At 45.4% G+C, this 25001-nt stretch overlaps 1 protein-coding gene across 6 annotated transcripts in view; it reads left to right on the forward strand.

Moving 5' to 3' along the window:
- The window catches only part of LOC125296284 (RNA binding protein fox-1 homolog 2-like), a 34511-nt gene that overhangs the window by 7461 nt on the left and 2049 nt on the right, over nt 1–25001 (forward strand). For 2 of the 6 annotated variants that reach the window (XM_048246106.1, XM_048246103.1), the window contains exons 2-9: nt 10145–10333; nt 10587–10766; nt 11161–11214; nt 11707–11799; nt 20646–20733; nt 21428–21490; nt 21726–21882; nt 23197–23239. In XM_048246106.1, coding sequence (XP_048102063.1) covers nt 10145–10333; nt 10587–10766; nt 11161–11214; nt 11707–11799; nt 20646–20733; nt 21428–21490; nt 21726–21882; nt 23197–23239 — 867 coding nt within the window. Of the gene's footprint in view, nt 1–7348; nt 7773–10144; nt 10334–10586; nt 10767–11160; nt 11215–11706; nt 11800–20645; nt 20734–21427; nt 21491–21725; nt 21883–23196; nt 23240–23713; nt 23757–25001 lie in introns of those variants that run through there. The other 4 variants (XM_048246107.1, XM_048246104.1, XM_048246108.1 and 1 more) reach the window with 3 other exon arrangements.

Below are 25001 nucleotides of genomic sequence, written 5' to 3' on the forward strand. Positions count from 1 at the left end.
CCAGAAGAAGAGGAAAAAAAGGGCTGTTGTAATCCCCTCCCAAATATGGCTGGTTCTTTTTCCGCTTTGACTTCTCCACCTAGTGAAGAGAGACGCAGAGGCAGTTGGGGAAGGGAGGGTGGGGGGATCTGGCTGCTCCGCAACATCTGTACATTTAATTTATTTTCCTGCATTGAGTTTGAAATGATTCTAGCAGAGTCTAGAATCATAGCATTCTAGCATTCTGCCTCTCTTTCTTTCTGCCTCTCTCTCTTTTCTTTCTTTCTTTCTTTTCTTTCTTTCTTTCTTTCTTTCTGCCTCTCTCTTTTTTTTTTCTTTCTTTCTTTCTTTCTTTCTTTTTTTCTCTCTCTCCATCTCTCTCTCTCTCTCTCTCTCTCTCTCTCTCTCTCTCTCTCTCTCACTCTCACTCTCACTCTCCCTCTCACTCTGTCTCCCTGTATCTATCCTTCTCTGTCTCTCATGCAGAAGTAAAATGGAGGCAAAGTTTAGCCGCCCTGCCTTGTAATCGCGCTGTCTCCTGAGCCTTAGGAAGTGCTGTTTTTCATTTTGATTGGAAAGGCCTGAGCTTCATTTGTGAGCCCAGTTTTAATTTTAAATTCTTTTTTGCCAGCAGACTCTACAAAGGGTCCATGTGTTGGCAGTGGATGGGTTGTGGATCGATTGCTTTCTTTGTATCATAACACCAGCGTTGTGGGGACAAATGTGTGCGTCACCCCCACGCTGCTTAATGTCTCCTCCGTGTTCTTTTTGCACCCAGCACAAAGCCTGGAGAAATGATAGGGGGTGATGATAATTTAATTTAAAGTAATTACAGACCAATTACCAACACAATTTCCCGGCCACAGAACAGCACCGTTTCCCTTTCACCTCAGCTGGTGGGCTTGAGAGAGCGGTTATCTTTTGCTCTGCCAATGACCTATTTTACCAGCTACTCGGTGTGCCTGAAACCAGAATGAGGGAGAGGGCACAGTTTTTGTTAACCCACACTTGGACTTGGTGGTGGAGGTGCTCGTGTGTATCACACACCAACTCCTGCTTGTGTGAAAGCCCCCTGTCTAGCTCACTGGGAGTCTCTGGGAGTGTTGGAAAGTTTTTGCTTCCCCTCATGGCCCAGTCCTTTGATGTGCTCTGATGCTCGCGCTGGGGCAAGGGGGGCCAGTTTTGTTTTTCTTCTTCTTCCCCAAGACATTTGAGGCGATGTCATTGTCAAGGGGGAGGGTTGAGGAGGTGGCAAGCGATTTCAAGGTGGTTGTCATCGGCAAAACAAACATAATTTATCACAAGCATCATTTAAACACACCAGACTACTCCCTATAACCCCACACACACACACACACACACCCCTGCTCTCTGTGAATAATGAGAATTTGACCTATGGTTTCCATGATTAAACCCCCTCTGGTCCAGGTAGGCTGACGTGCTTACCCATGCAGTGCGTGTGTTGTGTTACACACAGATCTCGTCGCTCGTACTCGGGGACAGCAGAGTGCTGACTAGGAGCTCTTTTCCACCAGAGGTGTTCTGTACCTCCTGATACCCCCGCTTCCGTCTTTATCCCTTTCCCTTCGCCTCTCCGCCAGTCCAAGCACTGAGCTTAAATCATAACTCTCCAGATCCCCAGACCCCCCTCTGCTTGCCTCTGCACCCTGCCCCCCAACCCAGACTCCTCTCCCTGCTTCTCCACAGAATGTCTTTTGTAATAAGCGCTCAGGGGATGAGAGAAGGCACAGCTACTGTCAGTCTTATCTCTAGCTCTGCACACACAAACACACACACACACTCTCTCTCTCTCTCTCTCTCTCTCTCTCTCTCTCTCTCTCTCTCTCTCTCTCTCTCTCTCCCTCTCTCTCCTCTCTCTCTCCCTCTCCCTCTCCCTCCTCTCTCCCTCCCTCCCTCCCTCTCTCTCTCTCTCTCTCTCTCTCTCTCTCTCTCTCTCCCTCCCTCCCTCTCCTGAAAGACACATATTCGCTTTCTCTCTCTCTCACAGACATACACATACATGCACACTGTGCGTGTGTGTGGTGTTATCTCCACGTGGAGGCTCGGAGTGTGCAGCAGTGCAGGAGTGCCACAGGAGGGGGGTGTTGGACCGCAGACGACCACTCACTCTTCGACATGATTGATTTCAAGAACTTTATCTCCGTCCTCAACCCCCCGCCTGCCTCCCCCAACCCCCCCCGTCTACCTCTCCCGCCCCTCCACTCTTCCATCTCCTTTCTTGGGAATGTAACTCGCTGCAGAGAAAGGGGGGAGAAGGGATGAGGCGAGAGGGGGAGGGGTGGGTGGGAGGATAAGAGGAAAGAGAAGCTGAGGAAGAGGGAAGGAAAAAGGGGAAAAAATCAGACGTGTCCGGTAGGGAAATGCTTCACAGAAAGTGTACATACTGTGGTTGTTTGCAAAAATACAATCTCTTACTAGTACCATGTATGACTCCGTGTTCATGCACAATCTCTTAACACATTATGCATCAAAAGCTTTTTTTTTTTTGTTGTTATGGGTGCTAGCAGTTTAATTCCAATATTTTAAGTGTGAGTGGAGTGTTACTCAGTGTTTTGCTGTAATGGGTGACCAATCACAATGGCTCATGTGGAGTCTGTGTGTTTGTCTAACTAACAGGGTCATCATTTGTGTGCGTGTTTCTCTGTGTGCGCGCGCGTGTGCTTGCCTGCCTGCACTTATCTGCACAGCGCTCGCAAGCCTTCGGGGCTAAAATATTCCAAGTTGCAGCTTGCTGCAGACACATTTCACCATAGATTTATTCCTCCAAAACCAAATAGATGTGTCTGTAGGTAAGTTAGAAATAAACTCTGTAGATTGACAATACAGCCTTCCTTTGCAATGTGTATGTACATATATCGTGTATATATATGTATCCCTCGCAAATGTCTACGTACGTATATCATATTGCATAGCTTGCAAAGTGAGAATAATATCTGTTTTTTTTTAGGGTTGATTTTTATCCAACTAGTTTAGTATTTCCCATTTTTGGACAGCTGCCACACATTCCTTATGTCTCACAGAAACCAGTTAATACAATTGCAAACTAGGTTGCGTTCAAAGGTATGTGAGGTGGACATGTGGGTGTGCGTCCCTGGGGCTGGTTGAGAGCGCCTAACCGTGCAAGTGGCTTGTGTTAATCAGTGCGACTGGGTAAAAAGCAGAGTTTAGAGTTTGACCCTTGTTTTTATCTGTGTGTGTGTCTGTGTGCGCACATGTGTCATCGCCAGAGGTGGTCTTTGTTTAGTATGAGCATATGTGTTTTAATGGCAGGACAGTAAATGTGTGTGTATCTATCTTCAGCTTGTGTTGATAATCCACAGATCATCCTCTATTCATCCACTCATCCCTCCTTGCTTACATACTAATCCCCCCCCACCCTTTATCCCTTTATCTCCATACCCGTTATCTCTGGGCTGCATCCATGCTGGGGGTTGACTGGCCAGTTCATCCCTCTGCCGTTGTAGAGGGGGGCTCTTAGTTACCACTGTGGGTGAAACATAGGGCTGGGTAAAGCAGGGCTGCAGTCCTAATCTCCTCTTCTCTCTGCATAACGTTGGGCCTTTGGCTCTCTCTCTCTCTCTCTCTCTCTGTCTGTCTGTGCACACCGCCCCAACTCTGTCACAATATCTCATCTCTCTCTCTCTCTCTATCCTACCTCGCGCCTGTCACATCCTGATGTGATGGCTTTTCATATTCTTGCCTGTCTTTGCCACTCATACTCACCTCTATCTATCTCTCTCTCTCTTTCCCCATTGGCTCTGGTTTATTACAGAGAGTTTTGAAGGTGCATTGCAAAGCAGCAAGCATGTAAAGTTGCACCTTTTGGAAGAGGACCTGACTGTGTGACGGTGGGAAAGATGTGAAGCATAAGAACAGAGAAGATGCAGAGATGGTTTGTGAGGGGGAGTGATAAGTGTGAGAGAGAGAGATGAGGAGCGAGCGAGAGATGGAGGGAGAGAGAATAAAAATGGGAGGAGAGAGAAAGATGGTGAAAGTGTGTGTGTGGTGGGGAGCTGAGGGGCTTCCAGAGTGAGCAGGGCCCCGATGAGCTGCTGCCATCCAATAAATAAATGATCAAAAAAAGCTGCAATGCAGAGGGTTGTGTTACCGCCAGCAGCGAGCCAAGCATCCTCTCTCCCAAGACTACTGCACAGCCCCTCAATCCTCTTTCTCTCCCTCACACACATGCAGAGCGAGAGAGAGAGTGTTATGGAGAGAGGTATGCAGAGAGAATATGTTGTGAAGAGAGAGGAAAGGAGAGAGTGATCGAAATGGGGAGAAACTGTGTTTAGTACAGCAAATCAAGAAGTTGTTCTGTTGAGAGAGAGAGAAAGAGAGGCGGAGAGAGGGAAGACAAGAAAAGGGGAGAGAGAAGGGTAGACCATGGCGGCTCACTGAGGGAGGAAGAGAGGTGTGGTGAAGCGGAGGGAGGAAGGATTAAAGGTGGGCCGGCAAATTTGGAGGTGGGTAGAGAAACGTAGAGCAAAGGGGGGAAAAAAGGCAGCAGGACTGGAGTTGTACAGAAACCGAGGAGTTGACTGAGTCTGGAAGAAAGAGGGACAAGGACACAGAATGTGGAAGGGAGGGAGGGGAAGTCTATGGTGACTGCCATCTAAACAAGTGTACTCTCTGAGGGAAATGAGGGGAACCCCAGCTTGACAGGGCAAATTTGAGGGAAGGAGAGTGAAAGAAGGAGCTTGAATTTGAATTTGCCACCACTAGAAGGTGGACTCCATTGAACACAAGCACATCCAACTTGCAGGGGAGAAGACAAGGGCAATATTGTGTGGACCTCTGGCTTATGGTAGACAATGATGGGACTGTACTATCCTTCACTGTTGTCGGTGAGTTTGAATCTTTTTCCCATGTGAGCACAACGCTTAGGTTTCCATCTCAATTTGATGATGACCAATGACAGGAGCCATTTTTGTTGTCAGAGAGTTAAACTGCTTCCAGACCACAAGTTTTTCCATAATTTGACATTGTCTATTTTTAGGTTTATTTGAGACCACCATATATCTGCCACCTCACTATTAGGCTGGATTATTATTGTGAGTCTGGAAGACATGCTATCATTAGCAAAAATGATCAATTGCACCAAAAATAGTTTTTCAAGATTGCACAATCTAGCTTTGATGTAGAGATGGTAGTGTTGAGTTGTATGCAAATTAAGCTGTTCAAGACACAAGCCAGCTGCATTTCGTGCACCAGGCCTTTAGCTCTGAAGCTGTGTTTCAGTTGGCCTTGATTGCTTTCTTCTTATGAAAACATGAACATAGCCTCATTGGTCTTTTGCGTCTGAAACCCTGCTTTAATCATTACGCTATCTACTTGTGCACTATTTGTTTTACTTTAGCTGCAGCTTGTGGAGTGTAGAAGCTAAATGCGTGCACCTCCAGCGATGGGGAGACGATGGTCTGTAATAACCATCCATGTCCTGACTTGTTCTGAAGGCCACAAAAAGCTTTTGGAGCCCTGAAGGGCCCACCATTGCCCTTGATTTCTTCTATCCTTTTCCCTCCCTTTGTATTCTCTGAAAGTGCTGTTGGCCCCCACGTAGACAGTCTGTGCTGGCTGCAGTGTGTGTGTGTGTGTGTGTGTGGTGGGGGTGGCTGGTACGTAAAGATATTCTTTGTTGTTGCCCCAGCTGTCTTTTAGCAGTCTGTTGCCCCTCCTTTCTGCCCCTGAATGAGAGGGACAGGTGCCCAGAAACAGTTGTTCATCTTTTCCCCCCCACCTCACACATTGGTGAATTGACCCATGGGAAATGGTGGGTGGGCGGGTTTGTAAGGGTGAGGAGGACAAGTCAATAATGTGATTTCAGACGTTCAGCCTATTTTATTTTTGCAGTCTGCAATATTTTTGCCGTTGAATGTCAGTACTGTTGTTTTTTTCTTCAGCTTTTATTTGTATTCTCTTCTGAGGAGATGGGGCGCTCTGACTATGAAGCCTTCCTGCTCTGTCTGTGCCCCTGCGCCAGTTGCCTCTCCACTCTCCCCTTCCTCAAGCAGCTGTTATCTAAACGAGTGTGTGTGTGTTTGTCTCTGTAAGCCCCCTCTTTTTTTAAGTGCAGCAGCAAATGGCTGTGGGGGTTGAAAAGAGAGGAGAGATTGGAAAGCGTGAATGTATTTTAAAGGTGACCCCTCCCCATCACCCCACCCATACATACTCACTGCCACACACACACACACACACACACACACACACACACACACACACACACACACACACATACCCCATTACCTGAGTGTGAGATAGAAAGTGCAAAGGGGGAAGGGTTCAGGGAGGGTCAAGAAGGGCCCTCCTTATCTGTGTGTGTGTGGAGGGGTTTAAGGGTTGCAAGATACGTATATGTATTTAGCGGTCAAAAGAAGACTCTCTAGGGGGGAAAACAATGTTGTATCATAACAGTTGTTAATAATCAACCACAAGATGAGATGAATTTTCCATACTTGTCCTCTTAAAGAAACCCAAGTAGAGGCTTAACTGAGCTCTGGTCGTACATTCGTGGCACAGCCCCACCCAAGTGCATGCCTTCAGGTGTGGGAGCGACTACTAGCTGCATGGTCTTCTTTTCAGCAGGCCAGAACACACACACACACAAAGAGATAGAAGAGTTTGTCTGCTGTAGGCTCAGGTGGGGCTGCCTGTGCGTGTTTTCTGAGCCAGTGTGCACTTATTCAGATTTTCCCCTCTACCCACAAAGTTAAAATGCACAGATCACTGGTCAGTGTGATGCATTAACGTGCACAACGAGATGAACTTTCATTTGAGTTTGTTGGCCTGAATGCATCTGTATCTGTGCCCATTTCAATATCTCGGTCAACATTTTCCCTTTTTCTTTTTGAATTATTCATAATGCAATTCTGTCTACCATTGCCTGTGGGGTGAGTAGTTGTATTGGACACTTGTGTTTGTTGCTGATGTTAAAAACTCTATTTACAGTTAACACTCTTGAATACAGAAAATGTCCTAAGAATAACAAACTCTTGTATGCAGCTGTTTGAAGAGGGGCAATGCAAGCTTGTTTCAAATAGCAATGACAGAGCATGCCTTTTGAGAATTAACCAATTCCCGTAGTTCTTTACTCTGATGTACGGGGTTAAGAGTATCCTGTCGAGAGTCTGATTGGTTGGTTGTCTTAAGAGGAGTGGCGTGGAATCGGTGCTGGAGCTCCTGGGAGACCTTACAAGGGGATGGGAGGCGGATATCATTACGCTTGACTGGCAGTTAGGGTTCACGTTTCCTAGCGGCGGCCACTTTGATTGGCGTAGGGGGCGGGGTAAATGTGAATATTCGTCTGGATTCTATCAAGCAACAAGGCGAGGAAGGAAGGGAGAAAAGGGGGAGGGCGGAGAATTGTAAGGAACACAGGACGTCCACAAGAAGAGGAAAGCAAACGAGTGCACTATACAACTGCACGAGAGAACGAGCCGAAAAGGTTTGGCCATTCCTGTATAATTATTAGCGCAGTTGTAACCAGACCTTATAAAACGAAATTATGTTTTTGTCATGATAGTGTGAAGTCGGCAGATAATTTACTGTAGCCTCCAGTATCGGTGACTGAGGCTTCATCAGCCGGTGAAGTGCGCACAACGTGCAAGCGTCATCTCCGGATGCAAACAAAAACAAAGCTTGTTCATCTAGTGAACGCTACACGTGCGGGGCTTCTCGGCACGCGGGCGTTGGAGGAAAGCTTGCAGCGGGTTGTGACGGTCCCGCATATATTTTCTTCACTCTCCTGGTGCATGGAAAAACATATGGTGTCCCAGGTAATTGTCCTAATTTCTTGCGTCTGTTTTTTTTTTGTTTTTTTTCGTGTGTAGAATTAGAAGAACGTTGTCAGGTCATTATGTACCCTCCATATGTGGGCATGGAGGTGATACAGTTGCAGGTGTAACTGTTGACGGCTAGCTTTACATGTATTAGGTTTCTATAATGCTGACTGAAACTAAAATACCACTATGCTGCCTGTATTTAGTTTAAGATATCCTTTTGTTAGTGTGAACATGAAATTTGACACTACACTGAGCATACTGCACTTCTGAGTGTTGGTGTCATGTGGCCTGTGTTTGTCACTTGAGGTGGGATGTGGGCCTACATACCATGATTAATGTTTAAATTAGAAGAGCCTCTCTGATGGCTTTTGTCTTCTTTTTTTCTTTCAGTAATTTTGCTATGATTCATTTTTATGTATATTAAAAATGTGCAGTGTGAATAGCACAAATTACATCATAATGATGTTGCGCATAGAGATGTGCTGTTTATGCAAACTCATTGCTTTGGGTTGTTTAAATGCCCCTTACCCTCTCGCATGCACACCCACGCTCTCACACACACACACACACACACACACACACACACACACACACACACACACACACACACACACACTCCGCTTGCCTCTGTGACTGAGATACTACCATTTTAGGACTCTTTCCCCACTCAGTCACTGTGTGAGGCATGCCTGGCAGCTGACTGCTTCCCTCTAGTTTCTTGCGTACACAAACACACACACACAGCACCTGAACCCGCTCTGTCCCCTCATTGGAATGGCAGATGGGTACAGCTAGATCATGTCCAACTCATGAGCTGTGAAGATCGTTAGCTGTCCCATCCCCCCTCCATTTATTTCTCTCTGTCTCTCTCTCTCACACACACACACACACACACACACACACACACACACACACACACACACACACACACACGCTGGTACACACACATTTTATGAGTCAGAGTGACTCACTGGACATGGGATGCACCCTTTAGTAGCTGGCCACATGTGATCGTGTGTGTGTGTGTGTGTGTGTGTGTGTGTGTGTGGTGTTCCCCTCTGCGTTTAGTGGGTGTCAGGATGCAAAAAAACCTCCCGGAGCCACAGAAATCGCCGCAACTGCCAGAGTCCATCGCTCAGTGCAAGCATCTCCCTCACACTAGGCTGTTGCGTGATGATTGTGATGAGGATGATGTATTTTGGGTGTTGCGTTGCTAAGTGTGTGCTAGGGCTGTCATAGCCTGCATGTCTCATTATATAACGGGACTCATTTTTCCATGGGACGTCACCAGAGCCCTCCCAAGTGAGCCGTTAAGAGTTACCCTGTTTTCATTTTTTATTTATTTTTCCTTTAGCTTTTTTTTTTTTTTTACCGCACACTAGTCCCCCAGTGGTTCTGCTGTCACTGAATACTGATCAGTGTAGTTATGTTTAGTGTGAGCTCTCCCCAAATTGCAGGTTTGCTCTGAGTTGGAGGTTGCCCTACCGTGTCTTGAAATCTGCGTCGGGGCAACAATTAAAATCTCAGCGTGGAGACGTCCAGACGCCACGTTCGCTGCTGCCTGCCCACTTGCCTGCACTGCATGGCATTGTGGGTACTGCCACCCCTCCTTGAACCTCCTTGAAAATGGCGTGCCACTCTACCCACAGTGTGCTGTGTTTTTTTTTTTTTTTTTTTTTTGGTGTTTAATTTAACAAACAGCGGTGCCCATCCTCCCTGTTTCAGTGTCTTACCAGATAATTCTGCGTTTTAAGCTAGGAAGAAGATGGCCAACTCCTACTGGCGTCCCCTGTGCAGGGAGATGAGACCAGGGTGTGCGGTGACACCTTTTAAAAATGTAATTAGGTGGCACTACGCTCCATCTTCCTTATCGTGAAGGGGGCAAAGAGTTCAAACCCAAGGGTTCGCTTGCTTCTCGCTCGGGCTGTGCCTGCAGCTCCTCACAACGACTGGTCTTGTCATACTGTCCTCTGAGAGAGTGGACCGGTGATTAAAGTGGATTTGGAAGCAGCCAGACGGCAGTGCTGCGACGGTGTTAAATGTTTACGTGCCAGTGCCGCAGTCTCTGCAGGTGGAGTGCATCGTTGTGTAGCCGTGTGTGTGTGTATCAAATTTTCAGACCCTCAATAATAGATGTGGTGGCAGTGAATATTTCATGGTAGACTGACTGAAACCCACTGGCAGTGTGTGCCGTGGTGAGCGAAGGATGGAAGAAAAGAAAGAGAGCATTGGGGAGGAGGGAGAGTGAAATTGAATAGCTATGTGTTTTAACCCCCTGTCAGCTTGGTAGCCTATATGTGAATCATATTAACCCATCTCCCTCCCTCTTTATCTCTTTCTCTCTCTTTTTTCTGTTCCTTCCACAGGGAGCTCCAGAGTCTACAGTAGGCCAGGAGGGTCTTGTGCCCCCACCCTTCACTGCCTTCCCCCCACCGCCCCCGCCTCAGAATGGCCTGGCCCCAGAGTTCGGAGGGGCCCTGTACACCGCCGGACCCTCCGAGCCCGTAGCCGGCACCAACGGCCCTGCCTCGGCACCCAACAATGTGAGCGCTCCAGTGAGTATTGACTGGTGCCTTAAACTAGTGGTGCAGTGGGCTAAGCTCATCTTTTATGGAGTATCCCATCCTCACACTTTGTCTTCACTTTCTTTTTTTGTCTGTATTCCTCCATCTGTCTTTGGAATTTTGTTTTGAGGATTTAATACATGTGAATGTTTGTGGTAATATAAAGATTTGAATACTGGTTCAATGAGAGTGTTGAACCTTATTCTCTCTCTCTCACGCGCGCGCACGCTCTTGCTCTTTGCAGCAGACAGAGGGCTCTTCTCAGGTAGAGGGGGTGGGCCAGTGTGGAGCGGCGAGTGGACCTGGTGTGGTGGCCGGCGTGTCAGGGGCCGACTCATCCGAGGCCAAGGGAACCCCGAAGCGCCTCCACGTCTCCAACATCCCCTTCCGCTTCCGCGACCCCGACCTCAGGCAGATGTTTGGGGTGAGAACAGACCCTCTCTTCTTTCTGCTCATATCTCCCTTTATCTGTCTCCGAGTACCTTGACTGCCCTTACGTTCTCTCTTGGGCCCCTCACTCTCTCTCTTTCTCTTTTAGTAGGCAGCAGCACACCCAGGGCCTGTCCCTTTATCTTATCTGTGTTGCATGATTTAACTAAGAGGCAATAGTCTGTAAGGCAGGGGAAGAAAGGAAAGAGAGAGAGACAGGCCTAGTAGCACAAAGCCAAGCAATATATGGGGGAATGTTCACTTGGCAAACACTGCCCCCTTGTGTGCGATTCTAGTACATGTTGAGGGTTTTATATAACGCTCACACGTGTGCTGTGCTGTGCTGTGCTAAGGATTTCATCATTTTTTTTTTTTTTTTTTCCATGCAGCAATTTGGGAAGATCCTTGACGTTGAGATCATTTTCAACGAGAGAGGCTCAAAGGTAAGTGCTGTTACTGTACCCTCGATTAATTTCAAATTTGTGTTATGGAAGTGTTCTTGACATGGACCTCTACAAAGTTTGCATCTGATGAAACAAACGGTCCAACACACATGTAATGGCTTGATGCATGCTTTTGTAAATAAACACTTGCTTAAATCAACACTTGCTTTTGTAAATCAACACTTGCTTTTGTAAATCAATATATTGTGTTTTGTCATCTGAATCCAGACATCTCTCTTATTGACTCATACATACATACATACATACATACATACATACATACATACATACATACATACATGCATACACAAACACACAAATTCAGGAATTGTCATTGGGTGATACACACTCCCTCTTGTTAAATAATTATGATCTGTCCTACCCATTTAATTATGCACGGTCTTACATTTTGACATTTTTCATCTCTTTCTTTCTCTCTTTCTTTCTCTCTTGCTTTCTCTCTTGCTTTCTTTCTTTCTCTCTTGCTCTCAGGGCTTTGGGTTTGTGACATTCGAGACGAGCGCAGATGCTGAAAAGGCTCGTGAAAAGCTTCATGGCACACTAGTGGAAGGCCGCAAGATCGAGGTAAATTTTACTCCCACAATTTTTTTTTTTTTTTTTTTATTTCTGTATTTCTCCTTTTTTTCATTTCTGTTTTGCGCCAGTTCCTCTCTGCTGCCATGGCTCCTCTGCTTGTCCACTGATTTTTGATATGTCCCCTGCCACCATCCCCTTTTACACACTGACATGTCCCCTGTAAGTGCCTTTGCTGGTGTACCAGTTGGTCTGCGGCCATTTTTGTTTTCCTTTTGTGTTTGTTTGTGTTTGTTAGGTCTGTTCCCTTTTTTTCAGTTGGTCTTGGATTCTTGTTTCCTATCCAGGGGCAGAAAATTTGGGTGCAAAGACAAAAAAAAATGGCATGACTACCTTTAGCAAATTTTTGTTTTCTTTTCTCCTTCTTGCATTGGTTGTTTACATTTCTGAAATGTCTTTAAAACACACACAAATCCACCCTATGTGTTTCCTTTGTATTCCTGGTAATTACATCTAGTCTGGAGCATGACCACTGAAACAATGACACAGCGATGCATGGCCAAATTCCATTCAAATTTCCTGATTTTTATTTTATTTTCCTTTTTCTTGATCTTTTTGTGTTTTGTAGAGCCAAACTCTTTTGGCCGTCGTCTTTTGACCTATGGCTGAATGGTGGATATGCTTGTAGTCTTGTGGCCACAGCATGCTTCAACAGATCTGCAATATGCATGGGGTCAGTCAGTCCTACTCTTAACACACCCACCCCCTCTGAGCTTCAGCTCGTGACTGGCTAGCTCCTGACTAGATTCTGGACGGGTGGAAGAGACTGGGAAGCATGCATGCTCATCAGAATGTTGTTGGTTTTGTTAGTCTCTCGGGGGGTTTAGTGAAGCCCAGTAAAGCATTGGGTTTAGACCTGGCCCATCTCATTTCAAATCAAGATGCATTGCAAATGACAGTTGTGCATGGGCTTACCAATATTGATTTTTATCATGGTGAATATGATGCACGTGTGTGTGAGAGAGAGAGGGGGAGAGAGAGAGTGTGAGTGAGTGTGAGACAGAGAGAAAGAGAGCGAGAGACCCTGTTGTTGCATGGATGTGGCTACTGCTGTATGTTTCTTTTATGTGATTTTATTTTGTCTTATTTCCTGCTTTTATGTCCTTTAACACTGTTCAGTCAATCAGCAAGTGGAATGGATACTGACGAAGCATGAGTTAGAGGCCAACAGAACCTGGCTGTAGTTGAATGGCATTCTCATAGGACTGGCATTACAATCCGGCAACCTGTACTGCCCTAAAGGGTTCTGTCATTTGTGTCTCTGTAGCCCCCTGTCTTTAATTTCAGATGTTTGATTTCTTTGACTTTTTTTTTTTTTTTGCATGGTTGTACCACTTGGAGGCCCCTCCTCCATTCCATACTAACTCTGTAGCCCTGCCGCATGTGAGACTTCAGTAGCTCTAGCACTGTACATGTGCTGTGTATCTGTATTGCATGGGTAGGAACGTCAGGGCTTTGTGGTCAGTTGTGCATGGGTTACGAATGGACTCTTGGGAAGGTCCATGTCTTTTCGAGAAGTTAAGTTGTCTGTCGTTTTTAATTTAGCCGTGTTGTGGTTCTGCTATTTCAGAGTTTTGTGAATCATGCCCCATCACGTTATAAAAAGGTTTATGGTCCATTTAATATTTGCATGGTTCAAGTGAGCCTAATTGTTGAAAGCCATTTGTTTCAGTTGATGGTCATACTCTACATTTTGTAGAGGTTTTGCTGTGTAGTTCCCCAAGTCACATCTTTCACAAACTCTGAAAATAGAGATATTTTCCATTCTTAACAACGTTGTCATTCTTTGACAGCCATGAATTAGTACTGCTGGTGCTGGGAGTGATATTTATGATTTATTAATGGCCCCATAAATAGTGCCTTGTTGCACACAGATTTGATCCCAAAAGCACATATTTCTTAAAGCTTTGCTGTCCTTTTGCATGGAGTTAGAGTTCTGTCACTGATAATGCATGCGATTGTGGCACTCCGGTGCAAGCAGTGTTAAGTAGTGTGGCTAGTGTTTCGAAAATGCATGTGTTACTTTTATGTCCTATATACATTATGAGTAGAAGAAAATGAAGTAAGGATATATTGATATATTTATATGTACATAAAGAGAATATTCATACATTTAGATATTTTAGTAAAAATGTAATTCTAGACAACTATTTCTTGTCGTAATTATGAATTATTTGTTGATTTTTAAATTGCTTGCAGTTAGTTTTTACAAAACTATTGTGACCTTCATTAGATTATGCAGTTGTTTTGCAAATGTAACTGGTCCAATGCTTACAAATAATCTTTATTGATATTATTCGCTGTTCTCTTCACTTTTGACATAGGTGAAAAATTTGCATGTCGATGTTCATTTATCTAGATTTATCTCTGTGCCCTTGTAATCTTCCAGACAGCGAATGCATGGGGACATTTATGTTGTTAATGTTGGTGTGTGTGTGTGTGTGTGTGTGCTGCGCGTGTGTGTGTGTGTGTGTGTGTGTGTGTGTGTATGCATAGAATAGAGATACTCCATAGTATGTGACCTATTCTGTTACATCTAAGCTGAGTCCTTAATGTCTGGGAGCCAAAAAAACTCTGCGTTGTGAAGAGGTCAGTTTCCTGTGCGCCTCAAATGTGTTCATGTAAGTGGTCAACTTCGTTAGTCCTCTTGATCCTCCTCCTCCTCCTTGTGACCCCGCCCCCCTCACTGTATGTGTTTGATGCGTTTGCAGCCAGTTTGCATCATATACTTTCAGGCCTTTAGGTGTTTGGTGTGTGGGTGCATGTTCCTCTGTCACCCAAGGGGTATTCCACTGTAAAAACCTGTGCCACCCTGTTCCCCTTCCTCCCTGCCCTCGTCTGCCACCACAAACACAACAAACTCCCAAAATCCATAGTTCTGAATGTCCACCTCCATGCCCCAATCTGTCACTGCCTAGGTGCAACGCTCTGTGGAATACCCTGTATAAACTCTATATGACATGCGTAAAGCTATGAGTCCAGAAGTGTCATCAACACCCTCCCACCCCCCACCCTCCCAACCATCATATTCCATAGCAACTCCCCTTCATCATCCCACAGTCTCAAGTCTGGTGTGTGTTCCTGCGTGCGTTGTTATTGTTGTTCTTGTTGTTGTTTATTGTTGACGTTTGTCATTTGAAGGCATGCACGCTCTACGTGGTGGGAAGTGATGGCTCCATGGCGCAGAGTTTTAGCCAGGACAGGGGCGGGGGTGAGCTGGATGAGGCTGAGCCGGCAGGCATTGTCTGACAGGCTGGCGGGGGGGGCTCAGCATGTGCCCCAGTGGTGTCTTCCTTTGTTTTGAGATGTTTACTTTGGGGTGGTTGGCGGGAGGAGGAGGGGAGACTCTGGCAAGGAACACCCCTAGTGTAGACCTCTCACTGCATGGCTGTCTCTCCAGTCCTGTTGTTTATTTATTTCTACAAAGAGCTGCGGTGTTCTGCGACACTGACCTCCTCGTTCTTGTATGTCTCTGGTTTTGTGCATGGCTGATCAGTGTGGCAGAGGTTTGAGAACCATTCTGCCTGTGTTCCAAGGTAGGTCCAGCAGCCTTTATTTCTAATGCATTTAACCATAGACGTCATTCACGCTGATCACAAAAGGACACTATTTTGGTCCAGATTTGGTTATTAGACCTCAGTGAAAAATGTAGTAAAATAAAATGATGGGCCGTGGAATGATGAAAGGCTGTGAAATGAAGGCTGCATGTTCCTATTACCTTATGGGCACAGTTTCTCACTTCCTGGGCTGTTGGTACTAATCTGGGCTTAGCTTTAGAATTGGCTTTGTCTTTGGTCAGAGTGTTGTCAAAAAGCCAGTTTGCATGCCCAATGGTGAGGGGGTTGAAATATGTGGTTGGCTTTGGTGGATGTGGACGTGGGAAGGTGTGTGTGTGTGTGTGTGCGCGTGTTCCTGTGTGTTGACTGTCTGTGTACTGTTCCTTTCCATTCTCTCTCTCTCTCTCTCTCTCTCTCTCTCTCTCTCTCTCTCTCTCTCTCTCTCTCTCTTCTCCATTCTCTTTTGTCTTGTTTTCTCTTTCTGTCTCTCTACTCTGGCACTCGTCCCTTCTTCCCTCCTCAGTCGAGTGTTTCATCTCTCTTCCTCTCCCCATGTGTCCCGTCTGGTGGATGGGTATCTCTGGTTGACCCCCACCCCCTCACCATGACTGTTTCTGTGTGTCTTTTTTTGCTGTCCTGTTATTTAATCAGATTTTCTTTATTTGTTTCACTAGAAAAAAAGGTCTGTTAGTAGTCCATTAGTTATTATTTTGTTTTAAATGACCAAATTGATAATGAAAGAAAAAAGACACTCCAATGAATTCCCATTTATGTCTCATAATTTGCCATTAAGAAACCAATCAACCAGCCATCACCGATCAGTACTATTTTTTTATGCTTAAAATCTCCTGCCATGCTGGTTAAAGCCTCCCACAGTAAGAGGCCAGCAAGGGTCTCATTGAGTTTGTGTGATGAGAGGGAGGTCTGCTTATAGTCATAAGGCACCTGTATAGCTGCTAATTCAGTTAGCTACTGTTTGAGCTGTACGAGTGGCCATCTCAATGTAGGGTCAGCATCACTCTCTGCCTGTCTATCTATATATCTATATATCACTCCTCTCCATCTATATTTATCTCCTCTCCCCCTTCTCCTGTATGTCTGAGTCTCCTCCCTTTTTTGTGTCCTCCTACTATCTGTTGTGAAAAGGAGGACCTTTTTTAACATGTATTCAGACTTTAAGCCTCATTTTATTTTATTTTGGGGGGTGGTTTTGATTTTCCTTTGTCGACTGTTTGTTGGTTTATTTGTTTATTATATTTTTCTGTTTCCCTGATGACTTCTATGTGTGTTGTTGTCAGTCTCCACGGTAACCACTCGCGTGTCCTCACGCTGTTTCTTCGGCAACGGTAAGTTGTGTACATATGACATCATCACTGACTGACCCCTCCCCACCCTCCTAAAATAAGATGAAACGCTTTAACAGATTAAAATTGTAATATACATAAGTAAACCGTTAATTTTGTAATTCACTAATTTGCTCTCATTTGGATTAATCTAAAGGAAATGATTATTGTACTCACAAAAATAAAAAAAAATTAAAAAAACAAACAAATATTTGTAATCGTTCGATCACTGAATGCCAAATCCTTTGTCATTTTTGAGAGAGCGTACAGCGAATGTGCAGCATTTGCTGGCTGTTATACAGTACTTACAGATCAATAATTAACAATCTAACGATGGACAGCATGATATGTTTGTTTGTGTGTATGCTAGCCTCAACGTCCTAGTCTTTTTCCTCATAGAGAAGTCGGCTCAGGGTGGGGAGATGGGTTGGGAGTAGTGGCAGCAGCAGCCGCCTCAGCTGTAATGTGAGATGGAGACAGGAACATGCACTAGTTTAACTGAGGGCATCAGTGTGGTGCTAATGGTTACTGCACCCCTCCATTCACCTCTCCACCCACCGTTCACGACCTCCTCCCTCCCTCCACCCACTCTCCTTCTTATTTATTTCCTCTTGCAGAATGTCTGTAATCACTCAATCCTCCCCAGAAATTACATAGCTGAGCTGACCCAAAGCCATTCAATTAATTCCTCATTGTCTTCATTTAATTTCATCCTCCCCTCACTCAATTAATTGTTACTATAAATTGAGAAAATTACTAAAGAATGTATAAAGAAAGAATATATATTTTTGTAAACAAAAAAAATTGCATTTATGAATGCAAGCTAACAAATTGAGAGGGGAAATTGGTGGTGGGGGACTTTTTTGGTTGTTTTGTGACTCATGCCGGATGAGTGGAATGGGATTAACTGAGGCCCCTCCACCCACCTCCCATGATATCTAGTCTATTCTGTATGTGGGTTTTGGTGCAATAGAGAGCCGACCTCATGGCTGGCTTCCCACTGGTCCAGAGAGAGACCTGACCCAGGCCCAAAACACAAGAGTCTTCAGAGAGGAAAGGGGAGGAAAGAAAAGGTTCCTTTATCGGAGGTTCAGAGATTCATTTAAAATCCCTTTATCTGAGGTTGAGATTAATTTAAGAGTCCTTTATCTGAGGTTAATTTAATCTAGTCGGCAGTATATTTTGCTCTGTTAAGACTGCACAGCCATAACATACGAGAGCTAGCTAATCAGTAAAAAACGGAAAAACTTTCCTGTTTTTCAAAACAATTTTAGATGTTGACATTAGTGGTCACAACACCACCAACAAAATACAGTGTTTTTTTTAAGTAGATTTGATTTCCCAGACTTCCCATTGGATTTTGGAATTCTTGTGACTGGTTGGACTGTTTTTTGGGGGGATTTTTCCCCCTATCTTCTCTTTGATATTTCCTTTGGTCTATCTCGATCTCTCTTTATTTCTTTTCTAGTGTGTGTGTAGTGTGTTTCTGGTTTCAGTTTCAGTTTGTGACACAGAGCAGTATTGCCTGGCAGTGTTTTTAGCATATATCATATATAGTTTGGTTGCTGTTGTTTCTCTTTTGTTTTGGAAATGAAGATTGCTCTCTTTTCTTCCTCCATGCTCTGGTACCCTGTCTCTCTGTTCCCCACATGTAGTGAAATCTGTAGGCGAATGGTCACTGATTCTTTGAATGATGCACCATGGTATAATTTTTTATTTTATTTCATTTTATTTAGTTTTTGAAAAATAAAAAAACTTTTTTTGTTGTTGTTTTCTTTGATTTTTGGTGTTGCTTCTAGAGAAGGTGTTCCTGTTTCTGTCTCATCCAATCATCATCTTTTGTGTTCTCCTTCCTGTTCTTTCTGTGGACTGGCTCTGAATCCTCCTATTTCTGTCCTCCTCCCTCCCCCCACCTGCATCCCTCTCTCTCTGCCTTTGACATCACTCTTCTCGGTCTGTCACTGTCTGTTTCCTGTCTTCCTTACGATCACACCTCCTGTCTCTGTCTCTTTCTGTCTGTATGTGTTGATATGGGAGTGCTGCGATTGTTTTGATTGGTCTCTATGCTGCATCCAAAGCTTGCTGATTGGCTGAGTATTTATTTATTTTTTTCTTTCATATCCTCTTTTTTTGTTGGTCCTGTACTGGCACTGTTGGTCATGTGATGCGCCCATATTTGGCTGCGTGTAATTTTATGTTATTAAACTTGTTAATTTTGTTGAAACAAATGTTTTTGCACCCCTCTTTCTCTCCCCTCTACTGTATTCAATGGTTTATTTGTTAACATGACAGAGCCTAACAGGATGGTGTGTTTTTTTTTTTTTTTTTTTTTTCTTTCTTTGCTTCCCTGATCTGTATGGGTAGGCAGTCTCACTGCTGGGAGAAGGTCGGGTGGGAGAGCAGAACTTGTTCATTTCCCTTAAACTGTCCACAGACTTTTATTTTATTTTTCCTCCCTTATTTAAACCCCCCACCCCCAACAGACACACACACACACACTCTTTTTTTGCTCTTGTCTGATCTTCTGATTTGCATGTCCTCTCCCTCAGAGCTATCGACCCAATCACATTAAAACCAGTCCCAGACCCCTGGCACCCACACACACACCACACACACACACACACACTCCTAGCCAAGTCTCAGCTGAGACGGGCCGCTTCTTATAAAGGGTAGCAGAGAGCCACAGGAAGCCGGCCATTAAGCGGCTGAGACCGGCCTGTGGAGACGCGGCAACATGCAAACGAGGATAGCTAGGGGATATAAAAAGGACATGGGGATTGATCCCGTCCATTAGGCCCAATTTATTTAAACTCCTCTTTTTATGCTTTACAGCCCCTTCACCCCCTCCTCTATCCTCTCCAACGCACTCAGCAGGACGATGGCATCAGCTAATTGAATCATGCGGGGCTAACCTTGTCATAAGCAATCTTATTGGCGAGGTGGGGTGGTGTGTGTGTATGGCGGGGGTTGGAGCTCATTTAGCTTCTCATGCAAGTGCGATGACGTCTGCGAAGCTCTGGCTGACGTTACCCCAGGGAGTTGTGTGGCACAGCCGTAATGAATGCCATCCCTCTAAAGTAGCAGCTGATATGGAGGCCCACTCTCAGATTTAAATGAGCATTCTGTTTGATTATCAAGCTTGCGCAATGACATAGCCATGTCAACCCAGGCATGCATGATGCCTTCTCTTCCAGTTTAGATTGGCTTGCTCTTACGCCTGCTTTGCCTCAATGTTAATATCAAAGCCCCCCCCCCCCTTCTATTTCTCTCACGCATTTCCCCTGTCCGACCCCTTTGTCTGCAAGGCACACACAGTGGCATGAAGAGTAGTCATCTTGGATATATTAATCATCAATCCTTTCAAGTGGCCATCTCTGTTCAAGTTGCATGACTAAGATGCCCCACTAACGGTCCACACACACACACACAACTCCATGGTCAGGGAGAGCAGTGTGTCGTCCCTATGCAGCTCTGAGGGCTGGACTATAGAGGAATGCAGTGGTAGTGGATGGGCTGCATCTAAACACCCACTGGCGCGATCTGATGGATCGAGCCTGACAAAAGAATGAATAAGAGCAGTTTTTAGTGCTCCCCCCACTCGCTGTGCTTAATCTCCCTGACTCCCGTGTCCAGCAGCAGGTTATCCATCTCTGGGCTTCGCTCTCAGTGGCTCTGCAGGGTGGGCTTGGAGCCCAGAGACCAGCAGCACACACTACCGCACCATCCCCCATTTTGAAACGGCAGAGATCTAAGAATGACTTTTCTGGCGTGTGTGTATATATATATATATATATATATATATATATATATATATATATATATATATATATATATATAATGGTCTGATTGTTGCCTGTTGTTTTTTTTTTTGTCCCCCGTGGTCTTGGCCTAGCACCCTTGGTGTTCTCACTCTCTTCTCTCCCCTTTCTCCACACAGGTTAACAATGCCACAGCCAGGGTGATGACCAACAAAAAGGTTGTCACCCCTTACCCCAACGGAGAGGCACTCGCAACGCTGCCCTATGGTAACCACCCAAGCCAATGGCAACTCCACCACCCCAAACACTCTCACTCACACTTACATTCATTTAACCCCTTTCTGTCTGCACGCACTTCAGTTACCAAAGATATTTGTAAATAGGACTTTTGTTGTGCTTGGACATAAGACATTGTGAGTAGTACTTATTGCTCCATCAACATGTCCACATGTAACAAGGTAGTTGCACTGTACCTTGATTGTTCCCTTTTTTTGTAAGTTGCTTTGGATGAAAGCATTAGCTAAATGACTAGATGTAAGTGTAAAGACTACACGGTGCCATTTGTACACATTGCAACCTTTGAAGACAACACTAGCACTCTCACTGCTTCCACCATGCATCTTGACACAAGTGATGCCTCACTCCTCCCAGCTTATTTCTCAAAGCCCTAATTTGCCTCGCTAGAGACAGGCCCCTTGCAAGCTACAGTATGACACCAGCAGCCTAATACCACACAGCGCCCTGCCATCATCAGCACCACCCACACAACACGCACATATACTGCCCTCCGAGTAGCGTGCCCCCGCTGCCTGTGCCTGGATACCTCCAAGCCCAGCGTGTTCTTTCCTGGTGTGACATGAACATGGTGCAGGCTGACTGACGCTGAGGTTGGGGGACTGGCGTGAAGGTCACAAGTGCTGGCGTGAAGGTCACGTGTGCCTGTTTTGTTTCTCTTCTCTAGCTGCTGGCTGGAAGCTGAGCCCCATGGTGGCAGGGGGGATCTACGGACCAGAGCTCTATGCAGGTACCTATCATCCCTGATGCTGCTTCTTTTCTTTTTAATGACTATGATGGTGGTGATGAAAATAAAGATGATTATTATAATAATAATAATAATAATAATAATAATAATAATAATAATAAAGTGTGCGTCTGATCTCTGGATGCTCCAGTTTTGGTTGTGATGTCCTAATTGTCCGCATCCCCACTGTTGTTCTTGTCCTGTTATTTACCCTGACTCTTTGTCCCCCCCCCCACTGGCTCCATCTCGATGCCTGGTTTCCCATACTCCTCAGCAGCTGCGGCCGCCACCACGGCCGCAGCGTTCCGGGGAGCTCACCTGAGGGGACGTGGTCGACCGGTCTATAGTGCCGTCCGTGCCGCTGTCCCCCAGCCAGCCATCCCCGCCTACCCTGGGTAAGCCCCTGCACCACCCACAACACCGGTCACAGTCATTTATATGCGCACGGCGAGGTGCTTTGCGGTCTGTATAATAACTGAAACTTCTGCTAGTCTACACGGCTGATTCTGTCTTAGTTTAAAGTTCTTACTTTGTGCAGCAGGCGCTTTAACCTTTAAGACTTGGATAAATTGTTCATCATTGGCTCGTTCACCATGTATAGACACACACACACACACACACACACACACACACACACACTGTTAACTGTACTGAGTGTACCAGCCTTAAGGCAACCTTAAAACACTCCCATTGAACTCTGTAATAGTCCCTAAAAGTGCTCAGGTGTGGGCATTAGCATGCAGACACAACTGGAGCGCTTGAACACGAGCAGGTGGCCACCTAAGCCGGGCCGAGTGCGAGTGCTCCAGCTACGCACCATTAGCTCTAATGGAGATCAGGACGTGTGTTTTTGTTGTGCGCATTACTGTTGCTGTGTGTGAGGTTGGCACTGGGTTGCTGTGGTGTTAATACTGAATGGAAACGGAAATGGTGACCGCAATAATGCGTCTTCCATACCTGTGTGCCGCTGCGGGAGAGCGGGGAACAAAAAGCCCTCTGTGTGTGTCAGACGGCCCTCCTGCTGTAGTAATGCCCATTCAGTGCTCTCCATCTCTCTCTCTCTCTCTCTCTCTCTCTCTCTCTCTCTCTCTCTCTCTCTCTCTCTCTCTCTCTCTCTCTCCCCATCATCTCTTTCTCCCTCCCTCTCTTTCTCTCCCTCCCTCCATCTCTTTCTCCCTCCCTCTCTTTCTCTCTCTCTCTCTCTCTCTCAACTTCTCAAAGTATATCTCTCTCTTCAGCAACTTCCCAAAATCTCGTTCTGTTTCTCTCTGTCTCCCTCCATCAAGTTCTCAATCTTTCTTTCTTTTGGAGTGCTAAGTCTGATATGCTACGGAGGGCATGTTGCACCCAGAGCAGCGTAACAGCCCACAGGGATGGAATCCGTATTAGTGCCGCATGCTGCATGCGTGTGAAATAACTTGTCTATCTCTCTCTCTCTGGTGCGTTCACACTCCCCACCCCTTCACACCCCCTCCTTGTCACTGTCGTCTACTCCTTCCCTGCCTCTCGCTGTGTGACCCCCTACCCCACCCTCCTCTCTCTCTCTCTCTCTCCTCTTCTCCCATGTCTGTGCATCTCTCCTACTCCTCCCTTTCTTCCATCCCCTCTTCCTCCGATGGTTCCTGGACACGGCTTTCACTCCTCCACCCACACCCACCCCTCTTGTCTCCTCATCCACCTCCTGCTGCTGTCCTGCCGTCTCTTCTTAGTGTGGTGTATCAGGATGGGTTTTATGGAGCTGCTGACTTATACGTAAGTAACCTGTCCCTCCTCCACCCCCCCCCCCCTCCCCACCCCTCACTTCTACATCCATTGCCTTTTCTTTTGGCTCGTTCTTTCTCTTTTTCCTCTGCGTCCCTGCATGGGTGTGTGTTGGTGCTTGCAGAGTGCTGCCCAAATCTGAAGGGGGGAAAAAAAAAAAAAAAAAAAACAACAACAATTGCACACAAAGACACGCAATGAAAATCACAAAATTGTGTTGCATGTTAAATGTTTCCACACACTAAAAAACCATGCCACCAAAAGGGCAAAGCCTTCTCAAATACCTTGAGTCTTGCCTGGCTGTTGCAGCACATTGTGTAATGCTCAGATACGGGCCGCTCTGTATCCATACGTGTGTGTGTGTGTGTGTGTGTATGTGTGTGTGTATATATGAGTTGGTCAGGATGTGTGAATGTGTGTGTCAAGGTTGACACCAGCTGTCTTTTGTTGTTGTTCTCTCTATAGAATAGTGTTTCAGGACTCAGTCATTAGTAGCAGATTGCCTCAGGTAGGGTCAAAACAAACCCAAGTGTGCATTTCTCTCCTCTTAGCTGATCTTTGCTGTGAAATTTGTTTTTTTAGTCTTTGTTTTTCTTTGTTCTCTGTTTGCTCTTGCCTTTTAACAAACTCACTTGAATCTCCTCACTCTGATCAGGGGGAAGGGCTGTACTAATCAGCATTTACCTTCACGTTTGTGTTTGGCATGCAGTGTTAAGGGCACCTTTAATATAGTAGAACTGATCTTGAACGATGTATCTTATAACTTGTTGGTGTTCAGTAATACACTGTTGAGGTAAAGGCTCTGATGTCCAGTCTCAAATAGAGTTAGTTACTTGCTATTTTATACATGGGCCAAGTCTTTAGCAACCTACATTCACTTACTACGCTCCATCTAGTTCTTGTTCACTCCCTTATCTGCCACGATGGCCTTGTCTGTTACTGGAGGGGCCTAGAGGCTTGTCTCCCTAATGTCTAATGCACTCTCCTTTAAGCCTCCATTTCAAATATTACACCTCAATTCTATGTTAAGTAAATAGCAATAAGGAGTAGAAAAAACTAAAGCTGGACTTTTAAATTAATAACATTTCATACAAACCTTTTTAAAGCAACGATGAGGTTAACCCCGGGTGTCCTCATACCTCTAGTTATCCAGTCATATGCTTTGAAAGATGCAGCCAGAGAAGGACAATAGTGGACCCATCCCCCAGCCTCTCCTCACTCTGTATGCAATCCTCTTACAGCATGCCAATCAATACATGCATGCACTTAAAACACCCTGCTCTGATGATCAGCCTCTTTCCCTCTCTCTCACTCTCCCTCTCCCACTCTCTTCCGTCTTTGTTTCTGTATCTCTCCACCAATCTGGCCTTCATTTCCCATATCTGCTGTTGTTACCGAAACCCTTTACTGACTCGTTCAGTCCACTTTACATGCACACTAGTGTCTTTCTTTTTCTCCTCTTCATGGTTAGAACTGAATGATGGGAGATGTAGTTTATCAGGGCACTAAATGAAACTGGGTGCTGGGGTCAGCGATGCATTTAAAAAGGGGATGCATGCAATGTATTTAATCAAGGCAGTTTTTTGTATGTGTGTGTATGTGCGCGTGTGTGTGTGTGTGTGTGTGTGTGCTGGCGCGTGTGAGCCTCTGTGTGTGAACGCTTGTCACCTTCCTCTGTTCTTTACACCTCACTCTATATAATGTATATCTGTACTATAGTCTGTCCTATTGTGGGTTTATGCCCTTGTTTTGT

Source organism: Alosa alosa, chromosome 6 (genome assembly GCF_017589495.1).
Source record: "Alosa alosa isolate M-15738 ecotype Scorff River chromosome 6, AALO_Geno_1.1, whole genome shotgun sequence".
In the NCBI taxonomy this organism is placed as follows: Eukaryota; Metazoa; Chordata; class Actinopteri; order Clupeiformes; family Clupeidae; genus Alosa; species Alosa alosa.